The sequence below is a fragment of the Coregonus lavaretus genome (genome assembly GCF_964263955.1).
Source record: "Coregonus lavaretus genome assembly, chromosome: 8".
NCBI classification, from domain to species: Eukaryota; Metazoa; Chordata; class Actinopteri; order Salmoniformes; family Salmonidae; genus Coregonus; species Coregonus lavaretus.
In genome coordinates, this window is record NC_139995.1 from 23,754,589 (window position 1) to 23,770,343 (window position 15,755).

A 15,755-nucleotide genomic window follows, 5' to 3' on the forward strand; every position below is an offset into this window, starting at 1 on the left:
GTGGTGGCATTTGGATACACTTCACCTCTTTTTTACCACTCCAGGTGTCTGTTACAGCGAGAGACGATGTGCCTTTCTTTGGACCTGCTCTACCGGACCCGGCCATTTTTAAAAAGGTGAGAAGTCATGAATCTAAGTAATGCATAAACTAGGTGAGCCCATGAGAGGGACAACATATTAATTTAGCCCTTCCTCCTCCCTCCCCTTCCTCTCTAGGGACATGAATTCCATGAGTTCCTATTCACTAAGCTGATCAATGCGGAGAATGCCTGTTACAAGGCTGAGAAGTTTGCCAAGCTGGAGGTGAGAGCAGGAGCGTGCCACAGCATGCTGTGAAGTGTGGGGGCGGAGTCACGCTGCTCTCGCTGCACCACTTTACTATACCATCTGTCTGAGTGTTTGTGGATGTGTTGATTAATGACTGGATCATGTCGGTTTACAGACTCATTACGAGTGTGTGTTTACACGTATGTGTGTGTGTGTGTGTTTGTGTGTTGAACTCTATTGTACACTGAATGCATGCAGGAGTCCCTGCACAAGTGTTTACATGCGATTGATTTCTATAGTTCTGACCGACGTAGTGTGTGTTGTTGTCAGGAGCGCACACGGTCGGCCCTGCTGGAGACCCTGTATGAGGAGCTACACATCAACAGCCAGTCCATGATGGGCCTGGGAGGGGACGAGGACAAACTGGAGAATGGGGGTGGAGGGGGAGGAGGCTTCTTTGAGTCCTTTAAGGTAACCCTCCACTATACGAGGTGCAAGCTTAATCGGGCACTTGACATGCATGAGAGAGGTTGAATATTATTTCCTGGAAGGGATTCTGGGTATTCAAACATGAAAAATAATGCACAGAAAAGGAAGTGCCAGTGCCAGTGCCAGTGTCAGTGCTCTCTGGTAGTGCCCTGGTGCTGTTGAAGATTCCATAATTAGCTGTTACCATATCACATCCCACTTTTAGAGTGTCATGTAACCAGGCGACGATCAGGGAGTTGGGAGCATCCCTGTCGATGTGCATCCTGCACTCTGACTCTATGTCCTTCATCAATGACCATTAGGTTGGCTGAGAGTGGAGCGTGGGCAGGACAGTGTGCCATGGCAGTGGAGGAGCTGTGATTATGTGTCTCTGATGAACGCTGTAATGGACTCTCATTAGCGAGCTGATGATGCTGCTCGCATGGCAAACCATGTGCCACTATGCTCTTTTCCTCTCTGGCTCTGTTTTGTCTCTCTCTCTCTCTCTCTCTCTCTCTCTCTCTCTCTCTCTCTTTTCTCTATCTCTCTCTCTCTCTCTTTTCTCTATCTCTCTCTCTCTCTTTTCTCTATCTATTTTATCTGTCTCAGTCTCTATCCAGCCCTGCACTTCATTCATGGATGAGTCTACTGAGCACCTGCAAGACATTGAAGGATTATATCACTCTCCTCTGAACACCCACTCTCAGACCTCAGACTTCATTTACACCTTCCTATCAGTGTGAGGCACTGGAACAGTCTACTCTCTTATACTAATAGACATCTTCTCTCATTTGGCCTCTTTCCCGCTCACTTATCTACACTGCCCCCAAGTGTTCAAATACGGTCCTGCACGATCTCCATCACTGGTTATCATTAGAATCAGGGTTAGTGTGGTTAAGGCAAGGGTTAGGGTCCATACACACTCACAGACCGTGTCTCCTCGTCTCTCTCTGTACTCTGTAGCGGGTGATCCGCAGCAGAAGCCAGTCTATGGATGCCATGGGCCTCAGTAACAAGAAGCCACACACTGTCTCCACTAGTCTCAGCGGCAACTTTACCGAGACCCCCAAAACCCCAGGGATAGTAAGTAACCCTTTTGGTTTGACCAGAGGCCCACTACTGACTCCCCTGTAGTAGACACTGACCCTCCCCTAACAACACTCAATACATTCTACTGCATACCCTATCCTCTCAGCCCTGTGGAATTGGCCTACACTGTCTGTAGCTAACACCATACTCCTCCCTTCCTTGTCTATCCTACCTGTGCTCAAACCCCTTTATTTAACACACTGTTTCGTATATGTGGTCCCATACCTTAACCCTCATATCAGTCACCTCCATAGTTTGCCATTTTCCATGACTTTTTTCATGGCATTTTTAAATGAACCACTGTTCATTTCACAGTAATGATTGTCATTTTCATATCATGATAATGTTATAGAAAGCCATGCTAAATCTTAAACCATATACATTTTCATATTGTTAAACCCAGAGATCTGTTGAGGCATAAAAGTAGGCACTGGTGTGCCTTTTGGAAAGTTTTTCTTATGTGAATGATCCCAAAGACCCTATAACCCTTTCTGCCCTTTTACAGACTTAGTGGGCTTTTGACTCAGACTCTCATAACATTGTGAATCCGGATTTGCTTTCTCTGACAACCTGAAAGCCAGTTGAGAAGAGATGAGTTGAGCTGTCTGACTACCCAGAGTTCCTCCCTTGTTACCTTGCTGGCATGAGTGTTGCATGTGCTGCTGTAGCCTCTTTATGCAGCCTAGCATTGTCGCTGCATGAAGCCTGTCTAGCATGGAGCTGTGCCTGGCGGCCAGTAGTGAAGATGAGAAGTTAGTACACAGTCTCCTTTATGAATGCACCTATTTCCACTTTGTGACACACTGTTGCAGGTTGCAGAATACTCTGACTGGCAATCCAAAGAAACAGCTGCTGTTTTGCAATTAGTTCGCCAAAGTAAATCTGCCCTTTCACATACTAACTCTTTGGATTGTGACAGACCCTCCTCTATCTCTCGCTATCTGTCATATATTATTTTAAACAGGCCTACATCTATAGCCTGGTGGTCCAGGCTATATACAGTCTGTTTGTGCTTTGGCACTTCCTCTCTGTGTTAATTCATTGTCATGCCAGATATTACATGTATGGCATGACAATGATAGAATAATGGGACCAAGCTACCTGGGCTATGCTGCCCATATACTGGAGCTGGACGATATGGCCAAAAAGCCATAATCACGATAAATGGACTAAATTATCACGATAACGATAAATTGAATGATACGTTTATAACATCACAATGTTTCCCTTACAACTAGTACTTTGAATGTTGTAGCTATCAATTGTTCCATTAACAATCGCCCATATTAGCAAACTAATTTCATTTTAAACGTCACATTTCTCTAGTAAAGGCTACTTATCGTAGTGAATGATATCTGCAAAATGTCCACGATAAGTGGTCGGTATGGTCGGTGTCAATACTTTTTGGTTTATCGTCCCAGCTCTACCATATACAGTACGTAATGCCACTCTGTGGTCTCGGACTCTAGACGAGCTTTCAATATGAATGACCTTTCAATGTGTGCTCAATATGTCGCCTGTCTTCTGTGTCTTATGGTGTACTGTGAGCTCATGTTCTAATTTGCAACTTGCTGGTCCAATGCTACCTGCTGCATGAAATCTCATGGTGTCTTCTTTTCTCTGCTACTCTCAATCTCTTTATATTTATATATTTATCCCTCTTTCTCTTTCTCTGCTTTCTACTGCCTTATGTGATTCAGTCATTACTTGTCCCAGGGAAAGGTCCCAGTAGGTATCATGGACGTCGCGGCAGTGCCATAGGGATAGGAACAATAGAAGAGGTTCATGTATAATTCTCCCTTCTAATTTGCTGTTTCTCTGCTGTTTTCTTTGCTTATTTGTCTGGTTATCTGTCTCTTTGCATAACTCATACGGTTGCTTTCTGCCTAAACCAATATTTTTATATCCATTTATGAAGCAATAATTTTCTACATCTCAAGTGTGGGGTAAAACCATTGGGTTGTAATAAAGCTATAATTTAGGTAATAAATAGTTTATGAAGGGTATCCATTGCAAAAATGGAAAGGTTTGTGAGAATACTTACTGGTTTATTACCTTACTCCGTGTATCAATTCCTCTCTTTCACTCATGATGAAGTGATGGAGTATCTCAAATTGTCTTTCACCAACAAGCCACTGTCACTTCATTTTAGTCCCCCATAACGTTTATCATGTGTTGTAGATAGCAAGTATCATATACTGAAGGCATTTGAGTTATTGTGCAGACTCTCAATGACATTCACCAAATGCCATTCACCCATATTTGAATGGAATTCACATTTTCACTGACTGTAAAACAGACCAAGTAATATCTTAGACAGTGTATTATAGCCTCCATCTTTTACAATACGTCATGCTAGAGGAATATAGTACTGTGGCTGACTAACCTATCCACTCCTCCCCAGTCTCTGATCATTCCTGGGAAGAGCCCCACCAGGAAGAAGTCTGGGGCTTTCGGCACCCGACGGAGCAGCGCCATTGGGATCGAGAACATCCAGGAGGTGCAGGAGAGGAGGTGAGAGGAAGGCTTGGGCTACCTGGAGATGAAAGAGGAAAATGGGGAGTGTCAGAGAAAAAGGATAGAAAGAGATGGAGAAATTAAACATTTCAGAAGTGAGGGCAAATACCAAAATTTACTATAAATGGCTGTCAGCTGTCACATGGTATTTTACAGAAGTGTCGCAGTTGTGTTAGGATTAGTGGCTAACGTTAGAAAGGAGGTTAGGTTAGAGTTAGGGAGAGGTTCATGTTATGGTAGGGTTAGCTAACATGCTAAGTAGTTGCAAAATGCTATGGTTGTGTTTAGCTAAATTTGATAATTAGCTAAGATGCTAAAGTTGTCCATGCCGTGATTCAAACACACAGCCTTGGGTTGCAAAACATTCGTATTATACGCCTACCCATCCTCCCCAACAACCTCCTTACTTTCGTTTCAGTCTAAAGTACCTCCCACAATGTATGACATCAGATTGCCTAGTGTTTTTTTTGCCAATGGTACGACAGTTACAAACTAGTGGTTTTGGCCCGCACCTTGGGATGGTTTTATACTTCAAGAGATGGGAGACAACGGGGTAAAGAGAGAGATGAGGCATTCAAAGATACAGGGCTGCCAACTTTTGAAGAAAGCTTGGAGTGAGATTTGCTATGTGAATTTCATTGCCCCCTGGCACAATCCCTAGAAGGGGGACTGGGAAAATGTTACTGTTTTAAAGCTAATTTCCTGCAACTCAATGTATTTTGACATGTCTTAGGCCTATGACCAGGGTGGAAGATAAAAAAATCAAAACCACAGGTCCGGTGTATTTAGGATGCTTTGAACATTAAATGAACACTCAACATTTGACGACTTTGTTACTTTGAGATTTTGGGGAGATTAAATTTAAAGTATGCTAATATTTTTGTTATCATATTTTTTAGGTTGTTTGACACTTAATTCAGACAGTAATTAAATGAGATGGGGAGACAGGCAAGTTGTGTGCGATATGTGCCAGGAAGTGTTACCACTACACCAAGGCTCTGCACAGGAATTTTGTAATATTAATGGTTGATGGCAGAGGGTAACCAAATCATAGATTACAGTCTCCTTGACCATAGACTGCTTTCAAGGTAAGGACACAAACATTTTGTAATTTGGATGAACTATCTCTTTAAAATAGGGCTTGAATAAAATCCTGCTTGCTCTCCAGGAGGGTTGGCCACCCCTGATCTACTGTATGTTTCCCAGGTGCTGGGTGTTTGAAAATGTTCTTGTTATAACAATTCATTTCTCAAAATCACCCAACCTTCAAGAAAAATCTAATGAATATCAATATTCAGGTGGTTTATGCCTAGTAGTTGAATATCCTTGCCATCATCTTACTCTACATAGAAAAAAGATGATGCCTTTATGAGTTGTGAGTACCCTTACCATCTCTGCCTATCATGTGCACAATACTAAAATGTCAAAAATGATATTTGATTCCTGGAGCATTTAATATCCAACGCTTATTTGTATGCCTTATTCAAAACTGTCCATTAATGGCTGAAAAATACATAGCCTCATATCAAGTAGGCATATCAGATTTCAAATATGTGATTACACTGGCAAAATAGGGAAGAAGTGGAATAATAAAATATGTTTGGGGAATAACATTGGTGTTCTTGCTGACAAGCACAGTAATTACTCTATAGTTTAGCCCATTGTTAAGAATGAGAACTGTTCCACTGATCAGACTAAATAAAGTAAATAGATAATCAAATCTCCTGAAGACAATATTACATAAATCTGCCCCTACACCCTAACCACATTCTACTTCTATTTTTCCCACTCTAGAATACAATTTTGGGTTCACAATTTGCTTGACAAAATTATTTTCACAGTTACGAATCAGGTCACCTAACCAAACTAAACCAAAAACATAATGTAGGTCTGTCTGCTGCCTTTTTGTTGTCACAGCCTAAACGCCAATCACCAAACGAGGGGACTAATGCAAGTGTGGATTACATCGATTTTAGTACATGCTGTCAAAACGAATAGATTTATGGACGGGAGTAACAGCAACCTAATTTTGTTGACAACATTTGACATAAAACAGCGCTACCATGCTACTCTTTTTACAGTTTTATAAAATCAGCGGAGAACGACTAGTTACCGGAGTGTAACTCCAGTTCTATGAGTGGAGCGGAGCCCCATAGGGGAGCTATGCTCCTAGTGGTTTACCCTCTGCCCTACGGCAGAAACAGCCTGAAGCAAAAATTATGCACACACCTGCAGCCAATGGGAGCACAGGTGCCCCTATATAAAGGGACCCGTTCCCTCAATCTGCCTCCCGAGATATTATCTTCAGCGAGACTAGAGAGGGTCGGCAGGGCCTTAAGTCCTATGGGGCTCCGCTCCACTCATAGAACTGGAGTTACACTCCGGTAACTAGTCGTTCTATATCGTGGAGCTCCGCCCCATAGGGGAGCTATGCTCCTAGTGGTTTAAGGCGGAGCGAAACGCTCCAAAATGTACTCCCTGCCGAGCCTAACACTTCCCATTAAAAAATGAAAAAAGGTCAAGCCCAGCAATGGCTGCAACCAATTCCCGCAGTACTGCGACTAAAAAACCCATCCGGGCGTCACAATATACCGCGTCATCGGTTATAGACCCGCCCCATCTAGCTCAATAGCAATGCCAATGGCTAGTGGGCAGACCATCAGAATAGAAGCCATGCTAATCTGTACTAGCAGATAGCCGTGCCTCAATATTCTGTGACAACACTATCGTCCACTAATGGAATGACATAAATGTCACTCTACATTATGTGTCCAATATACCGCCTTACTCACTCAATGGAACCCAGAGATTAGTAGGCAGGAACAAAATATACTAGTCATACTAAACTGAACCATCAGATAGATGACCTCACATTCTGTCCCCTCAATACATGTCTCTACCATACTGACACTGTCAGTCAGGAGACATGCCACAAGATATGCTTTTCATCCAAAGCGGACCTGATAGAGACCTGTCTATCATCCTGCTTCTCTCTCCTCCAGCTCAAGATTCTCCTTCAGCTGTGCTGAGTGCAATCGAGCTTGAGAGTTAAAAGCTTATCCTAGACATAACAAGTTTTCCTAACCAAAGCGGACCTGATTGGAACCTGTCCAAGGTCCTGCTTTGTCCATTCTTTCTAGCTCAAAATCGCCTTTCAGCTCTGCTGATGCCGACCGAACTAAAGAGTTAGAAAACATGTCCATCCATAATATGTTTCTTCTAATAAAAACGGACTTATGAGCATGGTCACAATCCTGCTTTCTTTCTCTGTTTTTTTCTCAAGATCTCCCTTCAGCCACGCTGAGTACAGACCGAGCCAAAGAGTTAGAAGACATATCCAACAGATAGAAACGGATAAAAGGAGACGGTGTCGACCATGACGCTGCTCTACAAATATCCTCTACCTCTGTTCCTCTGAAGAGGGCAGTAGAAGCTGCTACTCCACGAGTGGAGTGCGCTCTAATACCCTGAGGCGGTTGTTGCCCCGCCGCCTCGTACGCCGTCTCAATACCTTCACAAAGCCAATGAGACAATCGCTGTTTTGAAAGTGGTCTACCTAATGCAGCCGCACCGTGACACACAAACAGCTGAGGCGATGACCTAACCGCTGCTGTGCGCTCAATGTAGCACGCCAAAGCGCGTACTGGGCACAGACAATGAAGCTTTTCCTCACTCCTCTCCCCATGGGGAGGGGGATGAAAAGCCCACAATTCCACGATCTGTGATCTATATGCACTGTTAATAACCTTCGGCACAAATGCCGGGTTAGGACGTAACACCGCTCTGCTCAGATCGCCATTGATGGCAAGGCAGTCGGGTCTCGTCGACAGTGCACACAAATCACTGACCCGCTTAGCAGTAGTCAAGGCGAGCAACAGCGCCGTCTTGATAGACAGCATCTTGAGGGGTATTTGATTCAATGGCTCGAACGGCGACTTACATAGCGCTTCGAGAACCAAGGCCAAATCCCACTTGGGCAGCGTAGCTCTAGGCATCGGCCTAAGCCGTCGCGTTCCCAATAAGAAACGTTTCACTAATGGGTGACTGAACACGTTTTTCCCGTTAAACCCTTCATGACCAGCTGAAATTGCCGCTGCAAACACTCGAATGGTGGAGGGCGATTTCTGCTTATCAAACATAGACTGCAGGAATGAGAGCACACTCTCTACCTGACAGCTCATGGGGTCCACGTCCTGTGTGTCACACCATTGTGAGAAAACATTCCATCTGCTGGTATACACTCTAGAAGTGGAACTGGCTCTTGCGCCCTGTATGGTTCTGATCACTGCATCAGATAACCCACGGCGCCTCAACCTGTCCCATTCAGGAACCAAGCCTTCAGTGGTTGGCCGATTATGGGCCACTGCCCTATCGAGCCTCCCGCCTGGGTCAACGCGTCTCGTCGATGTGGAATTGGCCAAGGTGGCGCAATCAACATCTGACTCATCTCCGCAAACCACGGAGCCCCCGGGCGATCGGGCGCTATCAGTATCACTGACAGCTCCTCTGACCTCACCCTGGCTAGCAGTGGGAGAATGCAAGACAGCGGAGGGAATGCATACAGAAGAACTTTCGGCCACGGGTAGTGCGCGAATGCGTCTCTTCCCAGTGGTGGTTCGTCCTGTTCCCTCAGGGAAAACCATAGGAGACACTGTGCGTTCACACGTGACGCGAACAGGTCCACCTCGGCTCTCCCGAATTGTTCCCAAATTCGTAGAACAATGTCCGGGTGCAGACACCACTCGTCGTCTCGAGGACCCCCTCTTGACATGAGGTCTGCCCCTACGTTCAAGTAGCCCGGAATGTGCGCTGCTCTCAATGAGCGAAGGTGCTTGTGAGCCCACAGCCACAATTCCACTGCCGCCCGATGGAGGGCAGGAGACCTGACCCCTCCCTGGCGGTTTATGTGAGCCACTGTGGTCCGGTTGTCTGACCAGACCAACACATCGCGACCCCGAAGGGTAGACGCGAAGTGGGTCAAAACCAGTCGAACCGTTTCCAACTCTAGGAGGTTGATGTGACGACCTGATTGAGGCCATGCACCTCCTATCGCTTGAGACTGACATGTCCCTCCCCATCCAGTCAGAGAGGCATCTGTAAACACTGGAATGTAGGATGACACCTTGCCCATCGGGACTCCGTGCGTGAGAACGCTCGGGTTCCTCCAATAGTCCAGGTCTGCTCTTAGCGAGAGAGGAACCACCACCAACCGATGACGTTGACGCACTGGGTCTAGTCTTAGTTGGGCGAACCACCGCTGTGTTCTGCGCATGTGCAGAAGCCCCAGCGGGACCACAGAGTGGGCTGCCGACATGAGACCCAAAAGTGACATGATCGATAGCGCCGTTACTGTGTGATTCGGACGACACCTCCTCAGGGCTAGTAACAATGCTGCCCTTCGAGGGTCCGAAATTCGAGCCCTCATCATTACAGTGTCTAGCTGTAGTCCCAGGTAGACAATCTGATGACTGGGCCAGGGTGCGCTCTTTTTCCAATTCACAGCGAACCCCAGACGCGTGAGATGAATCACTGTCTGTGTCGTGTGAGTGAACGCCAGCTCTGCTGACGGGGCGAGAACCAGCAGGTCGTCTAGGTAGGCTAGTATCCTTATCCCTTGACGACGCAGCGGCTCCAATGCCGCCTCCACACATTTGGAAAATGTTCGAGGTGCCAGGGCGTACCCAAACGGCATCCTCGTGAACTCGTACGCCACCCCTTGAAAGGCGAACCGCAGAAACTTTCTGTGGCGTGATTGTATCGGCACATGAAAGTACGCGTCCTTTAGGTCTATGCTTGTACAAAAATCTCCCTTCTGGACACATTCCAGTAGACGTTTTGTCGTCAGCATTCGGAAGGGCCGTTTGGTTATGCTCTCGTTGAGAATGCGTAAGTCCAAAATCGGCCTCACTCCCCCCGTCTTTTTGGGCACTAGGAAATAGGGCGAATACAGCCCTTTGTTCCTTTGCTCTCGGGGAACTACTGTGACCGCCTCCTTCGCCAAAAGTTCCGTAATCTCTGACATCAGAGTGGCTACTTTGTCTGGCGTTTTCATCACCGTTTCCACCACTCCCCTGAACGGGGGTGGGGGCCGATGGAATTGGAGGGCATAACCCTTCTGCAATGTCTGATCTAGCCAGCGTGAGAGGGTACAGCTTCGTTGCCACTGCCAGCGATGCAGAGAAAGCGGGCGCGCACGAAGCTGTGGTGCATCCAGTAGGAAGGACCTGTATTCCTCTATGGCCCTCGCCGCCGCTATTCCCCAGCACTGAGTTGGTGGAATAGCCCAAGGCGGGCCCCCCTCGAAAGGGAGAGGAAACATCAGCTCGTTCTGGGTGAATCGGGGGCCTTGATACGTTAGTTACGACCGTAACTCCAGTAATCCGGCCCTCCGTGAACGCAGCACGGTTCTGAACTGCACTGGCTGAGGCATTGGCCTGAGACAGAGCGCTCTCCCCGGATAGCAATTGCGTCATCATGTCATTGTCTGACTGAGACTGCTGCTTGCCATGAGACCCATCCATTACAGTACTCAACAGAGTCTGAAAGATGTGATCACTGACTGGTACCACACGGTGGTGCCACAATACCTCCTCATTGGTCTCATGCGGCTGCTCAACAGCACACTCAATGTGTGGTGAGCTGCGCTCAGAGCCATGGGCATTGTTACGTTCTGAATAGACCGGAGGCGTCCATACCTTGGTTATACTTGTAACTCTGGTATTCCCGCTCTCCGTGAACGTCGCACGGGTCTGATCTGCGCTGGCTGAGGCATTAGCCTGCAGCAATGCGTCATTCCCGGCTAGCGGCTGCGTCTTCATGTCACATTGGGACAGAGACAGCTGCCTGCTGTGTGAGACCTTTACTACAGAGCTCCTAGGAGTCTGTAGTAAAATATCTTTATTAAGTGAGCTAAGGCTGCGCCTTGCTACCTTTTCCCTTTTCCTCTCCTGAATGCGCTCAACTACGCACTCTTGGTGGGTTGAGCTACACTCAGGATGGTGAGAGAAAACCATAGAACGTGAAGTGTTCTGTAGTACGTTATGGAATAAATGTCCTTCTTTGACAATGTCAGTGAGAACCAGCTCTTTATTCACACAACCACAAAACACACCCTCCACGCCCTGAACAGTGGGGTGGGGGGGAACAGTAAGCTCAATTGCGTCTTGCGCCGAGCCGTCTTCCGTCCTCTCCCCCTCGCCTCGTCATTGGTGCCGCCTTTTTTGGGAGACCTTCTGGTGCTGCCAGGCCAGCTTGACGGCGACTTCCCTCGCCGGCGGAACCGTCGCTGCCACTGTCGCTGCTGGAGGGGCCGAACCCGCTCTCTTGCCGCCTGTGGTGGACGCCTGTCGCCTGGCCCTTCGCCTCCCTGTAGCTCTACTGGGGGCGTTGGAGGTGGACGGAGTAGCTGGGGCTCTGCTGGCCTTCATTGCCAATGGCAGATGTTTGGCCAGGTGATTCCTCTCCTCATCCAATTTAGCGATACGCTCTGTTGCGTCTTTCACAGCGACCCCAAATAGGCCCTCGCTGGAGACGGGAGCGTTGAGCAAGGAGGCTCTGTCAGTCTCCTTCATGGCCGTCATAGATAGCCACAGGTGACGCTCTGTGACCACCGAGGTGGCCATGGTCCTGCCTGCGCAGATTGCCACAGCCTGCGTCAGATGGAGGATGGCCCCGGAAATCCTGGACGCCTCCTCGATTTCCTCGCTGGTCAACTCCGACCTACCCGTTGTGAGACGGGATAGGGAGGCCGCGAGGAGGGCGATGTTATTCGCCGCTGACACGCCCTGGGCTCCCAGCGTGAAGGACTTCTCAGCCAGCTGTGCTGTGAGCCTGTCCCTTTGTGCTGGCAAGGTGGCCTTCTTGGAGGCTGCCCAGGGACTCGAACCTGGCACTAAGTACGCCGCCATGGCGCCTTCGAGCCTAGGGATTCCCTTAGCCGCCCACTCATTACCGGCCACTCTGGTGAATGGGATATACGCTCTGGCCGGCGAACGCGCCGCCAGAGGTGAGCCCCACGAGCCCTCGACATATTTGCCAAGGGAAGGCATGGCTGGAGCCATTGGCTCAGCCGCCCTCCTTGGCTTGGAGTAGGGGCCGCCTTCCATCAGGTCCACTTCCACAGGGAGGGGAGCTGGGGGCAGCGCTATCTCCAGTCGATTAGCCGCCTTCTCAATGAGTTCGGGAAAGTCCGAACACAGAGAGGCTGCCGCGAAGGACAGGGCTTCTGATCTCACAGAGCCCATGTCGTCATCGTACAAGGAGCCTTCAGACCTCGCGCTCTCCAACGGAAAGGGGGTCTTGAAAGCTGGCGCCAGAGCTCCGGATTGTCCCACTGGGATATCCATCTCTGTGCCTTCCTTGCCGTCCTCTGAGCCAGCACTGTCCGTCGACGCCTCTGAAGCAGAGGCGAGAGTGGACAATACATCCTCTAGAGGGACGTCCTCTCTAAAGAACGCCCAACGCTGCTTCCTCTCCTTGCTAGGAAGGAGGGCGCAGGAGGCGCAGTTAGGAGGGTTGTCGAGACCGTCCTTAGCATGCTGCGGTCCCAAGCACACGAAACAAAGGTCGTGGGGGTCCGTAGCTGCCATGTCAGTGCATCGACATAGAGCCCTAAAAAGGGCTTTTGGGGGTGGGAAATTCCCTGGTGCGCTCATGCTGGAAGACGTTGATGGCTGGATATCAACGACGAGATCTTCCTGAGTCTTCTATGGCTTCTTCAATTCTAGTCCAGTCGCTGAAGATAATGGGAGGCAGATTGAGGGAACGGGTCCCTTTATATAGGGGCACCTGTGCTTCCATTGGCTGCAGGTGTGTGCATAATTTTTGCTTCAGGCTGTTTCTGCCGTAGGGCAGAGGGTAAACCACTAGGAGCATAGCTCCCCTATGGGGCGGAGCTCCACGATATAGAACGTTGTCTCTCCATTCAGCTCCACCCTAATCTTGAGTGGCGTTTCTTTAAAACATGCATCCAATCCCCTTGATCCATCACATAACTAGACCAATCATATGCTTCAATGTGCCGCATTTCACAGTGCTGTGGCAAGACAGGACAATGATAGAGATTTCTCTCGTCATGTTAAATTGCTGGCGCAGATGCTCTGATTTCAAAAGGACTTGGAGCACAGTTAAAAAGTTAACGCGCTAATGGACTAATTAGTAAAATAAAAGCAGTAGTTTTCAATGCGTTAGATATGAGGTGAGCGTGAGAAGAGGGTCAAATGCGTGTTTCTCACATCCAATGCGTGAGAGTTGGCAGCTCTGAAGATATGTAAGGTCACTGGAGAGACAGACTCGTCCAATCAACAAACTGATAGGCATTAGCATGCTGATACCTCTTTCTCCCCACCTCCCTCAGTCGGGAAGTGTCCCCCAGCACACAGAGGACCCCAGACAGCGGACACATCTCCCAGGACCCCAAATCAGAGAACTCATCCAATCAGAGCTCACCAGAGATGCCCACCACAAGGATCAGGTGAATAGACAGCACTCAAAAGTGCTCAGTTAAACCCATGCTGAACAGCGTGTGTTGGTATGTGTGTGTGTATGCACTGCAAAAAGTAATTTATCTTATTTCAATATGTAAAATATCTAGAAAAATATATTGAAATAAGATAATTTATTTGTATAAAGCCTTTTTTAGGTTAAAATAAGACAAATTATATGACAATGAAGTTAGATAAAAAAATATATATAAGATATTTAGGTTAGTTTTCACTTTTTGCAGTGAGTGCATGGGTGTATTAGAGTGGCAATTTAAATTTTAGTAATTTAGCAGACTCTTATCCAGGAGCAATTAGGGTTAAGTGCTTTTTTCAAGGGCACATCGACAGATCTTTTTACCTAGTCTGCTCAGGGATTCAAACCAGCAACTTTTCAGTTACTGGCCCAACGCTCTTAACCGGTAGGCTACCTGTCACCCCAGAGTGACTCAGGTGTGTAGTTCGGCCATGTGTTGCAGGGCTCCGTCCATCCCTGAGGCCCAGGACCTGTCCCGCTCCTCATCTAATGCCAGCAGCTTTGCCAGCATGGTGGAGGAACACGATAATGTGTGCATCGAGGAATACAACACTGGACTGGTAGGTGCCCCTGTTTTCCTACCCTCACTCACTAACATACAACACACCGTAACATTGAGGTTCATGTCAATATAATTGTGACACACACTCGAAATAAATCCTGACTGACATTTGCGCTTGTGTTTTTGTTTGCTGCAGGAGAGTCTATGCTCTTCTGGAGCACCACACAAGAAGGACTCATTTGCGTATGTCTCCTGGGTAGAGGATAGTGTGAGCAGTACTAGTGCCACCAGCCAGGGCAGCTCTCCAGGTGAGCTGTTTTTAATAGTGTTTTCAATACTGCCGTAAGGCACCAAAGGTTTAGTTTGTTATGATGGCCCATTGTCTGCCCCTCCCTGACAGCACCTGCACTGCCCCAGCAGACTGAGGGGGGCAGAGGGGTAGCGCTCAAAAGGGCGGAGAGCCGAGACAAGACAGCGCGGTCACAGGATAAGTCATCATCGGTGAGATGAGGTTTTACTATTTTAATAATCAGATTCACTGTAACGTCTCTGCTCGTTCACTGTATTAGCTGTGTACAATGGAATACAAACAAAGACAGATTTAATTCCGCTTACATACACACAGGAGGTTGGTGGCACCTTAATTGGGGAGGACGGGCTCTTGGTAATGGCTGGAGTGGAATGGTATCAAACACATTACATTTACATTTTAGTCATTTAGCAGACGCTCTTATCCAGAGCGACTTACAGGAGCAATTAGGGTTAAGTGCCTTGCTCAAGGGCACATCGACAGATTTTTCACCTAGTCGGCTCGGGGATTAGAACCAGCAACCTTTCGGTTACTGGCACAACGCTCTTACCCACTAAGCTACCTGCCATGGTTTGATGCCATTCAATTCGCTCCGTTCCAGCCATTATTATGAGCCGTTCTCCCCTCAGCAACCTCCACTGACATACAGGTATATATTACTGTTAATAAATGGGCTTATAAATCTATAAACTTACCCTCTTCATTGTTGTTCAGTAATTGTGGTCTTTGTTAACCATGTCATTCTCTTTCTGTGTCTGTCTGTCTAGAACTGTTAGCCTCTCCCCATTGATCACTACATGGATGTCCATTAGCAGGTACCTGGAGTTTTCCAAGTCAGTAGATGTAACTGACCATGTGTTACCCATGTCTGGTTTGTTTGTGTGTGATGACCAGATAGGGTCTGAACGCTGTCTCTCTCTTCTCCCACAGCATTACCATAAGAGGCACCCACCCTGCAGGAGATGAAGCAAGCACACGTGTTTTCCACCACAGACGCAGAGGATCAGAGCTAGTCGCTGGGACAGACAGATAGACCTGGGGTAGGCTAGTCTAGTCTGAACAGCCAGGTCCATGGACATGCACTTA

The 15,755-nt window shown here is 47.7% G+C and overlaps 1 protein-coding gene across 1 annotated transcript in view; it reads left to right on the forward strand.

Moving 5' to 3' along the window:
* Nucleotides 1-15,635, forward strand: part of LOC311134299 (rap1 GTPase-activating protein 1-like) — a gene marked incomplete at both ends in the record, with an annotated part of 58,046 nt that extends 42,411 nt beyond the window's left edge. The window contains 10 exons of the mRNA XM_084167934.1: nt 45-116; nt 217-303; nt 598-738; nt 1,699-1,818; nt 4,229-4,338; nt 13,697-13,813; nt 14,282-14,417; nt 14,556-14,667; nt 14,760-14,860; nt 15,600-15,635. Coding sequence (XP_084024060.1) covers nt 45-116; nt 217-303; nt 598-738; nt 1,699-1,818; nt 4,229-4,338; nt 13,697-13,813; nt 14,282-14,417; nt 14,556-14,667; nt 14,760-14,860; nt 15,600-15,635 — 1,032 coding nt within the window. The remainder of the gene's footprint in view (nt 1-44; nt 117-216; nt 304-597; nt 739-1,698; nt 1,819-4,228; nt 4,339-13,696; nt 13,814-14,281; nt 14,418-14,555; nt 14,668-14,759; nt 14,861-15,599) is intronic.
* Between the last annotated feature and the right edge of the window lie 120 nt (nt 15,636-15,755).